Source organism: Loxodonta africana, chromosome 25, assembly GCF_030014295.1.
Source record: "Loxodonta africana isolate mLoxAfr1 chromosome 25, mLoxAfr1.hap2, whole genome shotgun sequence".
NCBI lineage: Eukaryota > Metazoa > Chordata > Mammalia > Proboscidea > Elephantidae > Loxodonta > Loxodonta africana.
The window spans coordinates 34481108-34500058 of NC_087366.1; the positions used below are offsets into that span (position 1 = coordinate 34481108).

General features: G+C 39.5%; 1 protein-coding gene across 1 annotated transcript in view; it reads right to left on the reverse strand.

The window, feature by feature from the left end:
- The window catches only part of PCNX2 (pecanex 2), a 360142-nt gene that overhangs the window by 214804 nt on the left and 126387 nt on the right, over window positions 1-18951 (reverse strand). The window contains exons 16-18 of the mRNA XM_064276483.1: window positions 14846-14955; window positions 13635-13731; window positions 163-255 (exon numbers count right to left, since the gene is read on the reverse strand). Coding sequence (XP_064132553.1) covers window positions 163-255; window positions 13635-13731; window positions 14846-14955 — 300 coding nt within the window. The remainder of the gene's footprint in view (window positions 1-162; window positions 256-13634; window positions 13732-14845; window positions 14956-18951) is intronic.

Here is an 18951-nt window from a genome sequence, read left to right on the forward strand (position 1 = left end):
CTTTCAACAACGTGAGGATATATTCCTTAAATCTTTCAACTGGCATTTTGTTTTCTTTCTCGGGCTCAACTCTCATTGTCAGTACCCTATAGCTCCACAACCAGCTCTGTTATTAAAGAGAACAGGGACATGGGAAGAGTGTAAAGTTGAATGGATACCTACGCGTAAGGAGAGGAATACAGTGCTGGCACTGACTGCAAACGAGAGGACAGCAACGACCGAGCAGACAATGAGATCCGACTGTAAGGCATCCTTCTGAAAAGAGACATCAAACGGAAAAAGATGCTGTTCGTTTTTCCTCTGAGAAGCTGTGCGTAACCAGGTAAACCAGATAAGACACTGACCCTGGTACACTGCTCTTCCAACCCTTGGCTTACCAGGTATATTCACACAGGGGCCCGCTGAATGGACCATTCACCGCCTCCTCTTTGGGGACTATCCAGAGAGAAAAGGTAAAGAGTAGGGCAAAGGAAATGCATACAAGGTTGGTGTACATCATCTAACCATAGGAAAAGAAAGGTTCTCTACTTGTGAGAGGCAAAAGGTTCTTCTACACAAATGTAGACAGAGTACAAGATGCCCAGAGAGCTCCTGAAAGAGACCTTAACTCACTAAGGTCTGCTACAGGAGGGCACCCAATGTACTAATAAACTCTACTTGGCTTCAGGGTAGCTTGAATTTTAACATGCAAATAGCCTGAGTAGGCCAAACAGAAACCCCTCACACATCTGCATTTTGCTTTGGACCAGAATAGATTTTACATTTTAACTTACCAGTCAGATAGGGTAAAGGCCATCTCCAAATTATTAAAATATATACGCATTATATTAAAAAAAAAATTGTTGCCGTCAGTAGATTCCAACTCATAGCAACGCTTTAGGACAGAGTAGAACTGCCCCATAGGGTTTCCAAGGAGCAGCTGGTGGATTCTAAGTGCTGACCTTTTGGTTAGCAGCCGAGCTATTAACAGCTACACCACCAGGATTCCATGTATTATATACATACATACTTATATGTATGTGTATATATATATATATAATATGCAGATAATGAAATTTTTAGTAACTTGCTAATAATTTTCCATCACACAAAATGGTGGTGTAAACAGGGGCTCAGGAAGATAAAGTAAAGTTAGACACAAGAATGGCATTAATGCCACAAATACATGGAGAATGCCTGATGGCTCAAATAAGGCACAATATCAAATACATTTGATTGTTGGCTGATAAACTTAAAATGGACATTAGGGACCACCCAATCAATTCTTTTCTTTATACAGAGAAGTTTAGCTGCAGTATGCAATTATTTAACATTTTAAGACATCACACTGTTACCTGAAAATTTGGAAACCATCAGTACATTTATACGTCCCTTCTTACATGGGGTCTCCTTGAGTAAGAGTGGACTTGATGAAAACTAGCAAAAACAACAATCTCATACTAAAAATGACTTACGCTTTTTAAATACTAGTTTTGAATCTTATCCACCAGAAAATTGAACAGAAAGATACACCACTGTTTCTCTCTCCTCAGCCTTTTATTTTCATTTTATTATTATTTTATTTTCATTTCTTGTTTTTTAAATTACAATGAGGAGTTTCTTGTAGGTCATGCTGCTGGTTTGCAGACTGTATCAACATCCAAAGTGATGGATAGGAAAACATCAGGAAGGACAGTTTAAATGGAAAGAGAGTCTAAATAATGACTTGGACCATTTGAAGAAATAGTCAAACAAGGCTTAGTTACAGTAATTAATAATAGAGTTAAGAGACACATTCTCAAAGTCAACTTATCAATCATCTGCTAAGGTTGTTTCGAATATTCTATCTCAAAAACTTACAATTCCCTCTAGCTCTGGAATATGGGGGAGATCATACAGTGACAGGCCATGAACCCTAGATAGTTCTTACTAATGGTGATCTGATTTTTGGGCAAGGAAAATCACTAGTTTTTAATTCTGAATCTATAAAAATGTTACGATCAGAGGTTTCCACCAAAAACTTACTCTCAGTAATGGCCAAAATCCAGTATCTCCTTTCACTCCAAACATTTACAAAAGGCCAGATTCACCAAGAATAATTCTATAATTCACAGCTTCTTCAGGCTGTGGAGTTAGGTTAATTTTTCTTTCCTATTTTTCATTGAGAAAACCCTGGTGGCGTAGCGGCTAAGTGACACGGCTGCTAACCAAAGGGTTGGCAGTTCGAATCTGCCAGGCATTTCTTGGAAACTCTATGGGGCATTTCGACCCTGTCCTATAGGGTCGCTAGGAGTCGGAATCGACTCAGCGGCACTGGGTTTGGTTTTTGGTTTGGTATTTTTCATTGACGGTTTATGTCATTTAAAAAATACCGTTTACCCAAAAGGAAGATAAATTTTTTTTCAAATATTCTAATTTAAAAATTAAGTGTCATCTTAAACTGACCCATCATCCTTGTCTAAAGACAAGCAGGATAATTGCAGGGGCAGAGGGGTGCATTTCTAGGTTCCTTATAGCAGCACAGAGAACGAGCTCAGATTGTTGCTGATTTTTTTTTTTTCATAATTGAAAGATACACAGAAATTCCACTATGGTTTTAAACAATGTTATGGCACCACTTGTAAACACAAACCACTACACAGCCTTTCTCAACTTATTAAAATGTTCTTTTTCCCCATTTCTTTTCTGAATTGTAATTTTTAACAGCTTTGTTGTTGTTAATTCCATCAAGTCAGCTCCTAATCAAGGCAACCTTACATATAACAGAACAAAACATTGCTGGTCCTGTGCCATCTGCATGATTGTTGGTACAATCCATTGTTGTGGCTATTGTGTGTCAATCTAAGTGCAATACGTCATTTGATTTCTTGACTGCTGCCTTCATAGAGGTGGATTGCTGATCCAACAGAATGAAATCATTGCCCACTTCAATTTTTTCTCCATTTATCACGATGTTGTTTATCGGTCCAGTTATGAAGATTTTTGTTTTCTTCGTGTCAGGCATACTGAAGGCTTCGGCTTTCACCAGTAAGTGTCGTCTTCCTATCAAAGGTTGTTAATGAGTCTTCCTCCAATCCTGATGCCACATTCTTCTTCATATAGCCCAGCTTTACAGTGTGTTCAGCACACAGATTGAGTAAGTAAGGTAAGTGGGTACAACCCTGCCACAGACCTTTTCGAATTTTAAACCATGCAATATCCCCTCATTTTGTTTGAACAACTGTCTTTTGATCTATGTACAGGTTCTGCATGAATACTTTAAGTGTTCTGGAATTCCCTTTCTTTGTAATGTTATCCATAATTTGTTAAGATCCACACAGTCGAATGCCTTTGTATAGTTGATAAAACATAGGCAAAACATCTTTCTGGTATTCACTGCTTTTGGCCAAGATCCATCTGACATTAGCAGTGATATCCCTCATTCCACATCCTCTTCTGAGTTTGGCTTGAACTTCTGACAGTACCAAGTCAATGTATAGCACAGTACTTTTTAAATTATCTTCAGCAAAATTTTGCAAGAATGTGATATTAACAATACTCTTTGATAATTTCCACATTTCATTCGATTGCCTTTCTTTGGAATGGGCAAGAATATGGGTCTCTTCCAGTAATTTGGTCAGGTTCCTGCCTTCCAAATTTCTTGAAATAGAAGGGTACTTGCTCCCAGAGTTGCACCTGTTTGTTGAAAGATCTCAGCTGGTATTGTGCTAACTCCTGGAGTTTTATTTTTTGCAAATGCCTCAGTACAGCTTGAACTTTTTCCTTCAGTACCCGTAGTTCTTGATCAAGTGCTAAGATGGCTGAACGTCGACCAATTATTTTTGGTACAGTGACTATGTATTCCTTCCTTCTTCTTTTGATGCTTGCTGCATCATTCAATTTTTTGCCCGTATAATCCTTCAGTAATGCAAATTGAGGCTTGAATTTTCTCTTCAGTTCTTTCAGATTGAGAAATGTTGATTGTGTTCTTCCCTTTTGGTTTTCTAACTCCAGATCCTTGCACATTTTATCATAATACTTTATCTTCTATTCTTGCCCTTTGAAATCTTCTGTTCAGTTCTTTTACTTCATTGTTTCTTCCATTCATTCCATTAAGCTACTCTGTGCTTAAGAGCAAGTTTGAGTCTCTTGTGATACCCATTTCCATCTTTTCTTTCTTTTTCTTTCCAGCTTTTTTTGCCAGTGAATGTTGAACCATGTTTATAGTTCTAATCATGATGCATATGGATTTTTCTATGCATATTTTATAAAATATCATCTTAGTATTTATATAATTTTGTTTTTTTAACAGGATTTTCTTTTGTAAGCATTAAATATATTATTGCATACCAAAAAAACCAAACCCATTGCCATCGAGTTAATTCTGACTCATAGCAACTCCACAGGACAGAGTAGAACTTCCCCATAGGATTTCTAAGGAGTGGCTGGTGAATTTAAACTGCCAATATTTTGGTGAGCTGCCAAGTTCTTAACTCCTATACCAATATTCACTTAACGGCTGAAGAATTCCCCATCTTGTGACTATTACACAGTGCTGTAGTGGACCCTCAAAATGAATCAGTTTAATGAATGAAAGTGATTGAGCTATACTTTGTGCAACTATTCCCTGACTGTTAGATATTAGGTTGCCATGATGAATTCTACTATAATCAGTATCTCCCTTTATGCACTGAGTCTTTTTCCATATTTTGAATTAATTCCCTACAAAAACTCTCACAGATTTACTCTATCAAAGGTTATGAATATTTTACAATCGTTGACAAAGCTTTTCCAAATGATTCTAACTTATACAAACACAAACAATGTCTGAGATCCCATTTCATCACAGTTGGCAATATAATTCATTTTTCCTTGGCTATTGAGTGGACAAAACAATGTTATTTTGTTTTCATTTACATTTCTTTAATTACAAGTAGAGGAAATATTTTTCAAACATTTACTTACTAATTGATTTCTAAATGAAGTGTTATATTAATATCATTTCCATATAGAGTTTAAAAAATAAAATCATGAGAGCTGTTGGTATAATGAAGATATTTAATGTGTGAAATTTACAGCAAATATTTTACCAAATCATTTAAAAGTGATTGCCTTTTTTACATACAGAATTTTTTAAAATTTATGTACTCAAATCTAACTTTGTATGTGTATTTATTTTATGGCTTTCATGTCTGGGAAACCATTCCCTCCTTAGAATTTGGATAAATGTTTGATTTTATTTTATATCCTTTTTTGAGTTCTTCTTTTACATTTTTAAAAAATATGTGCCATACATACGGAAAAGTACATAAAATAAATACGAACAATTTAAAAAATAATTATAAAGTAAGCACCCCTGTAACCACCAACTTATTCAAGAAATCGAACATTTCCAGCACCCTAGAAGCATTTCCAGCACCCTAGAAGCATTTCCAGCACCCTAGAAGCTATTGAAAACCCTGTGGACCACAGTTCTGCTCTGACACCACATGGGGTCTCCATGAGTCAGAATCAACTCCATGGCAACTGGTAGTAACTGGTAGAAGCCCTTGTATGCACCTTTCTGATCACAAAGTTCACCTTCCCCCCTAGAAGGTATCTATCTACTATCCTGACATATGTGAAAATCATTTTCTAGCTGTCTTTAAATAATAATTTTACTATTTTTGCATGCAACTTTAAGCAATTTCATTTAGTATTGCCTATTTTTATCTGATAAAATGGCATTACAGTCTATGTATTCTTTAAGATGTGCATCTTTTCCTATATGTGGTTAAAATCCATCCACGCTATTGCATGTAGCTATAGTAAAATCTTTTCTTTTGCTATAAATGACTCAATTATTTCACTGCTGAGGGACTTTCCAATAGCTTCAGTTTGCAGCTCGTATGAGCAAATGCTGTCACGGACTTGCTCATGTGTGTGTATTCTGGTGCAAACGTGAAATATTTGCTCCAGGGTAAATATCTAGGAGTAAAGTTGCTGGGCTGTAGGGTATACATAGGGACATTGGTGATTCAGCAATAGAGTTCTTGCCTGCCATGCAGGAGACCTAGGTTCAATTCCCAGGCAACGCACCTCAAGCACAGCCACTACTCATCTGTCAGTAGAGGCTTGCATGTTGCATAATACTGAACAGGTTTCTGTGGAGTTTCCAGACTAAGACAGACCAGAAAGAAAGGCCTGGAGATCTACTTCCAAAAATCGGTCATTGAAAAACCTATGGATCACAACTACAACCGATTACGAGCGTGGTGCAGGACCAAACAGTGTTTCGTTTCATTGTGCACAGGGTCGCCATGAGTCAGGGGCAAAATCTATTGCAGCTAATAGCATCAATAATAACAGGGTATATGCATCTTCAACTTGGTAACACTAAAAAGTTTCCCCGAGTGGATGTACTAATTCACCTTCCTACCAGCAGAATATGAGAGTTCCCTTTGTCCCATCCTCTAATTTTTTGTGAGATTGGTCAGCGTGAAATGGTAGCTCATTGCGTTTCTTATCTGGAATGTGAAGTTCCTCATATGTTCATGTTTTTTCGCCATTTGTATTTCTTCTTTTGTGAAGTGTGTGTTACAAGTCTTTTGCCCATTTTCAGTTGAAATACTGATTTATAGGAATTTATATCCATCTGGATGCTAACGCTTTAACAGCTATACATATTTAAAAATTCTTTCCCATTCTGTATCTTATCCTTTCTGTTTCTTTTTTGGTATCATTTGATAAAGCAAAGGTCAGAATTTTAATGAATTTAATTTTGTGTGTTGTTTAAAAAATGATTTTGTCTCCTGACATCAGAAAGCTATTCCCCTTTGCTTGATTCTAAGTGCTTTCAGGTTTTGCCTTCTCATATTTATAATCCACCTGGTAGTCCTTAACTTACTTACGATGTATCCGAGTTAGGACAAACCACACTTACGACTCTTTTCTTTTTTTGTACGTCTTATCATTAGTAAGTAATATGTACTACATATAATGCTGCAGTGAGTAATTTGCTGATATTATCATTCTCAGATGTTCATTCACAGATGTTCAACGTTATGATTTACTGTTCAAAACACTGCCATATAGCAGGCAATAATGAAACCAGAAAAAAAAAAAAAGAGGCATTTGATTTATGTCAGAACCAACTTACGAGGGAGTCATTCGAACGGAATCTAATTGTAAACCATGGAATACTTGTAGTGTGATACAGAAATTCAATTTCATTTTGTTACCTATAATTTCTACTTTTTATTATTCCATTTTTCCCTCTGTGTGGCGTTGGAAGTTACTTGCTGTTTCTATTCCTTTAGCAGTTACCCTGAACATTCTAACAAACACAGTTTATTTATCACAGTCTAAAGTTACTTAATATCTTTATTCTTCCCCTGGATATAACTAAGTTCTTTGAATACCTTCGAGTTCATTTCACCTCCTACACATATTTATGTGTTATTATAATCATGTATTTTCTTCCTAATTTATGTGTTTTAATCTAATCATACACTGTTACTAAGGTTTTAACAGTTAATGTTTGTTTAAATTTACCAATGTATTTATAACTTTCTTTTGTCTTTTTTCCTTCTTGCAAATCAGACATTCCATCTGGAATCACTTTTTGTTGAATCATTATGATTACATTTAGTGAAGGTATCTCAGTTTTTGTTTGTGTAATATCTTTTGATTTTGCCCTCATTCTTTAAGGATATTTTCAGTGGGTATAGAATTCTAGGTTGGCAGCTTCTTTCTTTGAAGAATATTAAATATATCAAACAACTGTCTTCCAGCTTCCATTACTGCTTTTGATAAGTGAGCTCTCAGTTTGTCATTCATTTGAGTGTAATTTGTTTATTTAATTATTTTAAGATTGCCTTTGTCTTTGATGTATTACAGTTTCACTATGGGGTGTCTGGTGCGGAGTCTTTTTTTTTTTTTTTTTTAATTTACCCTGTTTGTGATTCGCTGGGATTCTTTAATCTCCACATCAGTGTCTTTCATCAATTCTGATAGAGTCTCAGACATTATATCATCAACTATATACTATGCTCCAGTCTCTCCCCTTCTCCTGGAATTCTGATGACATATATATTAGATCTCTGTATCTTTCAAGTCTTTTCATCACTCTTGCACAGTTTCTAATTATTTGTCTATTTGATGTTGCATTCTGGATACCTTTTTCTGTCTTCAGTTCACTAATTCTCTCTTTGGAAGTGTCTAATCTCGTGTGTAAGTGTGTGTGTGTTTACTTCAATTGCTTTATTTTTTTGTTGGTTGGTTGGTTGTCTGGTTGGTTGCTTCATTTTGTTGATTGGTTAGTTGGATGGTTGGTTGGTTTTAGGAAGTTCTATTTGGTTCTCTTATATTTGATAGGTCACTTAGAATATTTTTTATTGCCTGTAAAATTTTAAGCTTTTTTTTTTTTTTCTTCAAACATAGTAAGTATAGTTGTCTTAAAATTTGGGTCTGATAGTTCCAATAGCTGAAGTGTTTCACAGCTATTTCTGCTGGTTCTCTTCCAGCTGTTTCTGCTGATTCCTTGTGTATTCTCCAAAATTTTATTGTAAACTGCTCATTTTCATTAGAAAATTGGTTTTGGAAACACTAGGAGGCCTAGGATGAAAGTTTGCCCCTCTCAAGAAGATTCATGTTTGCTTCTGCCATGATGTACTTCCAGTCAGAGACCACCTTAAACTATATTCAAAACGAGGCATTTTGTGCTATCCAGATGTTTAAAGACATGAAAAGTTACAACTTCTAAAGAATTCTTTTACTGCTGTTGTTATGCTCAACACTGAGGCAAGTCTGCTTGTATTTCCCTGTTGCCAGGTGGAAACCCCAGGTTCTGCCTGGTGTGACTCATATCATATCATATCTCATACTCATGATAGACCAAAGTGGGAGAGCAGAAGGGCACCTTTATTTTGCTGGGCAAGGAAAGGAGAAAGTTGGGGCTGCTGCCACCAAGTCTGCTCAGTGGAGGCGAGGGGAAAGATTACTTTTTTTTTTTTTTTTTAAATAGCTTTTATTGTGCTTTAAGTGAAAGTTTACAAATCAAGTCAGTCTCTCACACAAAAACCCATATACACCTTGCTACATACTCCCAATCACTCTCCCCCTGATGATACAGCCCACTCCCTCCCTCCACTCTCTCTTTTCGTGTCCATTTCGCCAGCTTCTAACCCCCTCTACCCTCTCATCTCCCCTCCAGGGAGGAGATGCCGACATAGTCTCAAGTGTCCACCTGATCCAAGAAGCTCACTCCTCACCAGCATCCCTCTCCAACCCATTGTCCAGCCCAATCCATGTCTGAAGAGTTGGCTTCGGGAATGGCTCCTGTCCTGGGGCAACAGAAGGTCTGGGGGCCATGACCACCCGGGTCCTTCTAGTCTCAGTCAGACCATTAAGTCTGGTCTTTTAACGAGAATTTAGGGTCTGCATCCCACTGTTCTCCTGCTCCCTCAGGGGAGGAAAGGTTACTTTTAAGAGGTTTATAAGTACAGAGTTCATACAAGTTATGTCAGCAACATTCTTAATCCTACTACGCAGGTGCAATGGGGCTTACATATAACTTCATGCATCGCCAGGAGTTAATGTGAACTTATGAGGTGTGCCAAGCAAAGGAATGAGGACTCTAATGCAAAGCTATAGGGCGAGCCAAGCAAGCTGCTTGAGGCAGTGGAATTTTCTGCAACCTGGGGACCTCTGTCTTACCCCTGGCATTGAAGAGAATGGAGATGATTTATTTCTGGTTCATCCTCACTCTGAAAGTGTTATCCTTTAGGGTCCCAGATTGATGAAGGGTCATCTGTCATTAGACTCTCCCACCTTGAGCAGACCTGGGCTTTCATTTCTGTTACCCAAAGTTTGGGGTCTCCAAACCAAGGCTCAAGGTCCCCTGGTTGGGAAGATATCCTTGGGGCAAAAGAAGCTTCCTTCTGCTTGCTCTTGCAGGTTCCCCTTTTTACTCCAATTTTGATCTGATAATTCCTTATCAATTTTTCAGTTTTTGTTACATTCAGTAGTGTGTTTTTTTTTTTCTTAATTCACAATTTTCAATTTTAATCAGCAGAGGGATTGGTTTTAATAATCTATCCTGCCATAATACCAGAAATGGAAAAGTCTCATTTGATTTCTTCTTCTTCCTTTTCTTCTTCTTCTGCTTCTCCTCCTCTTTCTTCTTTTTCCTTTCCTCCTCCCTCTTCTCCTGCTTCCTCCTTACCCTCCTCCTCCCATCCTTCCTCCTCCTCCTCTTCCTCTTCTCCTTCTTTCTCTCTCTCTCACTCACGCACTCACTCTTATCCCTCTCTAACTTGCATTCGTGTCTAATGAAGGCTTAACACATAAAATTCTCTTTTTCCCTCCCATGGCTAAATAATTTCCTCAACACCATACACTGAAGAATCAATTTTTGATTGCGGCATTTCATTTTCACAAAATACGTTCGTATAAAAAAAATTATATTCTTTCTGGGTTTTTCTGATCTACTAATATTCTATATTCTTAGATCAGTCTCTTATTTTTTCTCTGATTACTCAATCTTTATAATATACTCTAAAATCTCAAGAGCTATGTTCCTTTTTCTTATTCTTCTTTTTTGGAATTTTTAAAACTATCATTAACTACTATTCTTCCAGATGAACTTAGAATCATTTCCCCTAGTTTTGAATACAATTCCTCTGGACTGTTTGGAACTCTATTAAACCTATAAATTTATTAAAAAGAATTGGCGTTTTATAAATAGCCTCCCTATCTAAAATCGGTTTATGTATCCCTTCCGTCACCACTTATTCAGAGCTTCATTTACATTTTAATAGACTTTTGTAGTTTTCTTTATTTGTGACGCTACTTGCTAAAATCATTGCCGTCATCATAAGATATTTTTAGTTGCTATTGGGAGCTGGATTTTTTTTTTTTAATTATATTTTCTAAGGTGATTTCTGGTGTGTGATTGCTCTTGATTTTCTGATTTTTTTTTTGGTCTTTGGCAGTATTTGAGAACCCTCTTATTAATTATAGTCAATTTTCAACAACTCTCTGTGGGTTCTATATGTACATAATAATATAATCTACAAATTTTGTTCTTTTTCAGGCTTTATATTGGCCAGGATATTTAAAAGAATATTCGATAATATTAATATTTGTTCTCTATTTGTAGTGGTAAGTCCACGCATGTTTAACCGACAAATATAATAATGGCTCATAGTACACTGAAGGTTTTAAATGCATTGTGGAATTTTATACAGGACTTAATACACCAGCCCCAAAAAGAGGCTGAAGAAGATCTGGTCCAACATTACACAACCAACAGAGTAACACAGCTGGGACCAGAAAAATATACACACTGTATCCAATCAACATAGAAGAAGCTTTTGAATTTTACAGATAAAAATTAAGTAGGGCTTGGCTTTTTTGTTTGTGTGTGTGTTTTGTTTTCACTAGAAACTGAGAATAATGGATACAATGCAGTAACAAATTTTAACATGATGAAAAGACTGTCAAAAATGATGATGACCAGTGAGGGTATAAACTGAAAGGTAGTGCTAATAAGGCACGAGAAAGAAGACAAAGCAGGCAAACCACTAGCAGAAAGGATATTCCTTTTTTAAATATTGAATTTAGGTAATGAGCTTTGTATGCATAATTTATCTTGCTCATATGGAATCATATGAACCCATTGATTGGGTGCTAGATTCCATTTTTAGATCAATGTTTCTTAAAGTATAGTCTGTGCAGCACCTGGAAAAGAATCTTTTGAGGGGACAGTCTTGTTAATAAGCAGATCCACAGGCTCCACCACAGGCCAAATGAATCAGAATGGCACAGGGAGGGGAAGAGAAGGCGGGATAGGAAACCTGCAAACTAAAAAGGATCCCTAATGGCTTCTCATGCAAACTAAAATTTAGGATAAGGGGGAGAGACGGAAGAGAAAATAAAAGAGGCAGAGAGAGACACAAAGGAATAAAATCAGAGAGAGCTGGGAGGGAAATTTTATACTTGCACTTATGGTACAAAAGGTATTATAAATCAAACTGATAAAAAGCTGAATCTGATATCCCATTAAAATATTATAATTAGACCAGGAGACTTTTTCAAGAATGGAAGACAAACATCATATTCAATCACTTACCGGTTATGTGTACAAAGCATTGTAAAGTCTATGAATATCAAGTAAGCCAATGCATGATCCATTACATCTAATTATATTAATGAAGTGCTATCAGAGTCTGCCATATACATTTACTGTCTTTCTTGGTAATTCATTCATTATTTTCACTGTAATAAATCAGAAAGTGACGAAACATCTTCATAGGTCATAAAATCTGGGAAGGTTTTGGGAAGATAGATTTTCTCAGCTATCCGTGAGGAGATTTGGGGCCACCCTACTGCCTTTGCAGAAAGGAATCTAGGCATGTCAGACTGATCATCTCCCTGTCAGACTCCTGGTATAAACAGAGGAGATCAGGTTGTTGATTGCATGTTTGAATGTGAAATGTCTCTCTTCTCCCCTAGCTGCCATCTCATCAGCTCCAGCAGCTTCACCTCACACCCTGCTTTTTAATGCATCTTGGCTTTTAAAATTCATGAGCCACCCCCTCACTCATGCTAAATGATTTGCCTTTTGCTTTCCTATCACATGACAAAAAAAGCCTCAGTGTTTTTGCTTGAATTGTGACCGCACTCAAAGGCACACAGGGCTGAGTATGAATTTTAAAAGAATGTTATCACGTTGATGACCATTGTCTTGAAATGGTGGATTGGAATTTAATTCATTTAAATTCAACAGAAGGCGTTGTGCACCTACTATGTGTCAGGCACTGTGGCTACCAAGACAAATGATGCATGATGCCTGGTGGGAGCTGCTTGCTTTTCCTTTTACCTGCTATTCCTAAAATACACATGAATAGCATGACTCAAAGGAATCAGACTGCTCCAAGCTCCACAATATCAAATGCATGGGAGCTTACGTCATCAATGAAAATGGCCTTTCAAAGTATTAATGTTTGAAAGTTGATACTAATGAGGCCACGCTTGCTCAAAGAACATTTGAGTCTGCTTTCAGCCATTTCCCTAGTGAACAAGAAATATATTATCATCATTTTACAGAATCTTCCGTTCTTTTCCTCCTTCCCTTTTCCCTCATTCACTCCAACTAGTCTGGCTTCTCTCCACTCTGATAACCCAGCCATAAGTCCTAAGCTCAACAGTCCCTAGCAAGAGCTGTGCAGATGTCAATCTGGATCAAAAGACCCTGGTAGAGGGCTCTGAGGTCAGCATGAGGCTGGAGCAAGGGATGTGAAGAGGGACTGTATGTGCAGCACCTCAGGAGTACAGTTTGGCTAACTGCTTATTTGAGAAGCCTTTATCCACGCGTAGCCGGCCTACTGTCTATACCAGCAATGGGTTCCTTGCCTGAACACAGTTCATGGAAATCTCCATGCAAACTGCCATAAACCGAGCACCCACTAAGTGTCTGTGGCATGTGTGCTCTGCATCACCTTCAAGACGCTGTCCGCACCTGGCAGCTTCACGACCCAGTGCGCTAGGTGTATGCCAAGACCAGGCTCTTCTTCCCATACTAGTTGTTCTCATGCCAGTCTAGCTAGAGCCTGACTGAAAACGTGAGCTCTGCTCCTGACAAGTTATATCAAGTGATGCCACTCACGCACTAGGTTAAAAATGAAATGCCTCACCACAGAGTCTTTCATCTTCTTTGGGAGAGGGTCTTCCGCCAACTCGTCCAAACTCTGATGTAAAAATTTAGGAAATAATTTGCATTGAATAAAGGACCTGAAAGTGGAAAAACACAGGTTTTACTTTGAAAAATATGTGTCCATTGCAATGTTTGAGGTAAATGGCTTCACTGGAGACCTCACACCCACAAAGATCAAATACAATTTATAATCAAAAAGGACACATATTCAAATGATAGGAAGGTAAAGTTTTGATTGTCAAATTTCACAGTAATGAAAGCAGTCAAGCAACTAAGGAAGTCTGGATCCCCCATCAGCAGCTAACTCAGCTCTAGGATTCTGGATTCTCTGCTTCCACTCACCCTTAGGGGCTTCTTACTCACAAAGAGCCTCAACATTTCAAAAAGGTAAAACAGTTGACTATAAAAATTGTGCGACCCATGTTTGACTTTTCTTTTTCTCATTTTTCTACACCTTTCATCTTGCTGCAGCTGACAACCTAAAATTATGGTGCCCAAACAATGATGCTTATTTTAAGTGGAAATCTTTTATGGCCTTAGACAGATCACACAAGATATTGCTATTGATATCAGAAACTCATTTCAGCAACACGTAAAGGGTTTTCAGTCATAACTCCATATTTCAAAAATTTAAAAAAGACATAACTAAAAAGGAGATTGAAAAATATACTTTAACATGACTAAAGATGATTATTAAATGCATTTAAAACTTTGGCTCCAACTTCAGATTAAGCCCAGAGGAAACCAGCTACTTAAGGAGTGAACAGCAACAAAGAAAACAAAAGCCTTTCTTTCCTTCCAGTGGTGCAGGTCTGGTCTCCTCACGGTAATTGCCTGGAGTAAAGACAGCAATGCTGCTTAATGGATCCAGAAAGGGTACACTCTGAGGTTGTAGCTTCTCATACAACTCACCCAAGGGAAAAACAAAGATGGCGCTTGGGTGCTATCAGCCATCTGGTCCTGTCATTGTGCATTTTATTTCACAAACAGAAGAGCAAAGGTTATGTGTTCACTGGAAGTTGAGCCTGGGTTTTAATTAGTTTCTGGGTCTGCCTTTCTCCCACCTCCCCAGTGATTATGATCCCAACCACAATGAGCCCCAAGTGCCGACTCCCACTCAGTGGGTGAGCAGCCCCGTGGGGAGGGTGCAGGCAGGGTGTATGATGAAGTGGCGCAGACCATGTTACTCACATCAGCACTGATGGGTCGCTGCTCTGCCTGCTCAGGTGGTAGGAAAGGGCAACCAAGAGGCCGCAGAAGGCCGAAAACAGTGCCGGGATGTGCTGCGTACTCCATGGCTCCTACAGAAGATATCAAATAACCCAGTCACTCGCGTCTATCTGCAGAATAGTGGGGCTCTCTCAAATGCTTAGGCTCGTGCCCTTGAGGTCCAGCTAGACATGGCTTTCCCATGACCCCTCCTGCAGGTGGACATACGAGAATCTGGAATCACATGCAAACTTAGCCCGTTCGTATATAAATGTTGATTTTGACAGGGATGGGGGGGAGGCTTTCAAAATAACTGCACATGTTTATGTCTATATTTAATCTTTTCTGAAATTAAGTTTAGGATTTTTATAACGCATAACATTAAACACGTGCCCCCCTCTTTTGAATTTAATATGATACTTAACAATGATTATAAGAATTATATTCCTTCTTGTTATTTTTAGCTGTCATCTACTCGGCCCTGACTCATGATGACCTCATGCTCAGTGCTGCCCAGTCCTTCATCATCCCCGTGATGGGTTGCAGAACGGACCCTTGTGATCCACAGTGTTTTCACTGATTTTCAGAAGTAGATTGCCAGGCCTTTCTTCCTTGTCTGAGTCTGGAAGCTCCAAAAAAACCTGTTCAGCATCATAAAAATCCTCCCCTGACAGACGTGTGGTGGCTGCACATGAGGCACATTGCCTGGGAATCAATCCAGGGTATCCCAACTTAACCAATGGTTTAAAAGGAATAAGCAACGTAAAAATGGCCTAAGAGACCAAATAGACCAAACCAAACTAGACCGGTTGCCGTCGAGTCAGTTTCGACTCACAGAGACTCTATAGGACAGAGTAGAACTACCCCAAAGGGTTTCTAAGGAGCAGCTGATGGATTTGAACTGTTGATCTTTTTCATTAGTAGCCAAACTCTGTTTTGTTTTTTTTTTTCTTGTTGTTCATTGTGCTTTAGGTGAAAGTTTACAGCTCTAGTTTCTCATACAAAAATGTATACACATATTGTTATGTGACCCTAGTTGCCATCCTATAATGTGACAGCACACTCCCCCTTTCCACCCCAGACTTCCCATGTCCACTCAACCAGCTCCTCTCCCTTCTGCCTTCTCATCTCACCTCCAGACAGAAGCTATTCATTTAGTCTCAGGTATTTACTTGAACTAAGAAGCACACTCTTCACGAGTATCACTTTATGTCTTATAGTTCAGTCTAGTCTTTGTCTGAAGAGTTGGCTTCAGGAATGGTTTTAGCTCTGGATTACCAGAGAGTCCGGGGGCCATGTCTTCTGGGGTTCCTCTAGTCTCAGTCAGACCATTAAGTCTGGTCTTTTTAAAGAATTTGAGTTCTGCACCCTACTTTTCTCCTGCTCTGTCAGGGACTCTTTGTTGTATTCCCTGTCAGGGTGGTCACTGATGGTAACCAGTCACTATCTAGTTCTTCTGGTCTCAGGCTGATGGAATCTCTGGGTTATGTGGCCCTTTTTGCCTCCTGGGCTAATATTTTCCTTGTGCCTTTGGTGTTCTTCATTCTCCTTTGCTCCGGGTGGGTTGCGACCAATTGATACATCTTAGATGGCCGCTCGCTAGCTTTTAAGACCCGAGACACCACTCATCAAAATGAGCAGCCGAACTCTTAACCACTGTGCCACCAGGGCTCCAACAAATAGACTAATGGACTAAATTGAAATTCGGAGAAGATAAAAGACGGTCCCTTTGAAGAAAGAGCAGAGGAATTTGAAAACAGAAGAGCAAGATACTTGAGGTTTAATCTGATAGAAGCACAGATGCTAATATTCAACAAACTTCCCTCAGCATGGAAATGCAGACACAGGAAGCGAGTGTTCCCACAACAGGCAGCATGGAGACCTTGGACACTGCTCTCATGCCACCTTGCCGTTCCCGCCAGCAAACATATGTCCTTCATGTACAAGGAAGAAAACTTCTATATACTTAGCCTTTCAGTCTCCATCGTCAAAATACGCTTCTGCCTTCCAAAGGCTGAATTTAGTCAAGGACTTAAATGTTCTCTCAAGATATTTATCCATTAACTCATCAAGTGTTTTATTTGGAAAGGATGAGCTGTTAAGTGTGTTTAAAACCAGACACACAAATGAATGGGTCAAGTGTTTTAATGCTATATTCATATCTGCTAAGATATGCTGGAAAGCGAATGTTACACTGGGTAGAGCTAGTGATTTTATTTTCACATGCTTCAATTTCCCAGGAATTAATGATTCATTTCTTTTATCTCCCCAGAGTGAGTGTCTGGGAGCCTGGAGAGCAGCATCCAGAAGGTGAGTGGAGGGTGACAGCCTTCCACAAGACTGCTAGGTGGACCAGCACTCTTGGAACACTGCTGATTGGTCCTACATACTCCGCTCGTGCAGCCCAGCCTCCGCCCAGGACTGCCCTGCACCCTGGCACTCTGCTCAGGTCAGCTTCCTAACCTATCTGGCACAGTGATTTTTTCCAAGGTCCTCAAGGTGCATGGCTGCATTCATTGCTTCTCTGACTGTGTCGATGTCTTTCCTGCCAATTTTACTGAAATGTTCGTATCCAGAGATAAAAGCCTTCTCTGCGTAACTCCTCCTTTTGGAGTTTCCTTCAGTAACCTCCTCCCCTCCTGTGTCCAAGAAAGAGGTGCACTTCCTCCTTCCTGAGGCCAGCCCTCTCCTCACATCCATGATTTCCTCCTGTTAGTCCACCAAAAAAAAAAAAAAAAATGTTGCCCTTGAGTCGACTCCAATTCATGGTGAACTCATGTGTGTTAGAGTAGAACTGTGCTCCATAGGACTTTCAATGGCTGATTTTTTCAGAAGTAGATCACCAGGCCTTTTTTCCGAGGTGCCTCTGGGTGGGCTCGAACCTCCATCTTTCAGTTAGGAGTGAGCACTTAACCATTTGTAACACCCAGGGACACCTCTTATTCCACAAATATCCCCTATTTGGAGGTAAGCCATCCTCTCTTCACTGGTTCTTTCTCCCCTGCCTATAAAAGTACTTCAGTTGCTGACATCTCTCTCAAGCTCTCTCTTTGCTCTCCCATCCAGTGCCAGCGCCACATCTTTCACTCCTCCAGCCCCAGTGACTGAAACCTGCTGTCACTGTGGCACCTCTTTGTGGGGAGAGCACTGCTTCAGAGTGTGGACTTTGGTGCTGGGCGGGCCTGGAGTGAACCCCAGCACTGCCTGCCATTCGTGAACTGTGTGACCTTGGCTAAGGTGCTGAACATCTCTGAGTGTTGGGTTTGTTTCCTCCTCTTGAAAAAGGAAAAATGCTATCTATTCAAGAATTGCTGTGACAGTATTTTCTGTGCCGTGGGCCATCTTGTTAAAGTTTCTGGCACAGTGGGGAGTGGGAGGGAGGGACATGATACACTCCTTTCTTGGTGCCTGGCCCCAGGGCTCTGAGCTAGACACAGGTGATCCTGGGAGATGCTTCCTCCTTTGATTGACCCTGCAGTCAGCTGATGCTCACGTATACCGATATACCTTTTCAATACCTCTTCGATCTGTCCCTTCCTCTCATGGCATCCTGCCTGGCTGAGGCCTCTACTATCCCTCTCCAGGACCACTGTCAATAGCTTCATAACTAGATAACTGTACTCCAGTCTCTGCACCCCTTCCTCATCCCACAACCCCCATAATTCCTGCTCCACAAAACAGCAGAGTCATCTTTTCTTTCCTAAAGCACAGATCTGATCGCACCACTGCCCTTCATTCAATGCCTTTCAGTGACTCCTCTTTGCCTGCTGAATGATATCTACTCCACAGGAAGGCACAGAAGCACTTAGGATCTGACCTCAGCCAACTTCCAGCCTCATTTTCATGTTTAGAATATTCACGGCAGCACAACCACAAAGATAAGTTGCTTCCTGCCCCCGGCCTTTGCCCACATGGTCAGTCTGACCCACCCACCCCCACTCTTGACCTGAGAACCCACGTTTCGGTTCTCAGCGTGAAAACTTTCCCCTGCACAGTGCTGCCCTCCCTGACTGCCCAGCAGAATGAAACCCTTCTGCTCGACTGTGCCTCAACATTACCTTTACATACCTCCACTGTGGCATCTAATG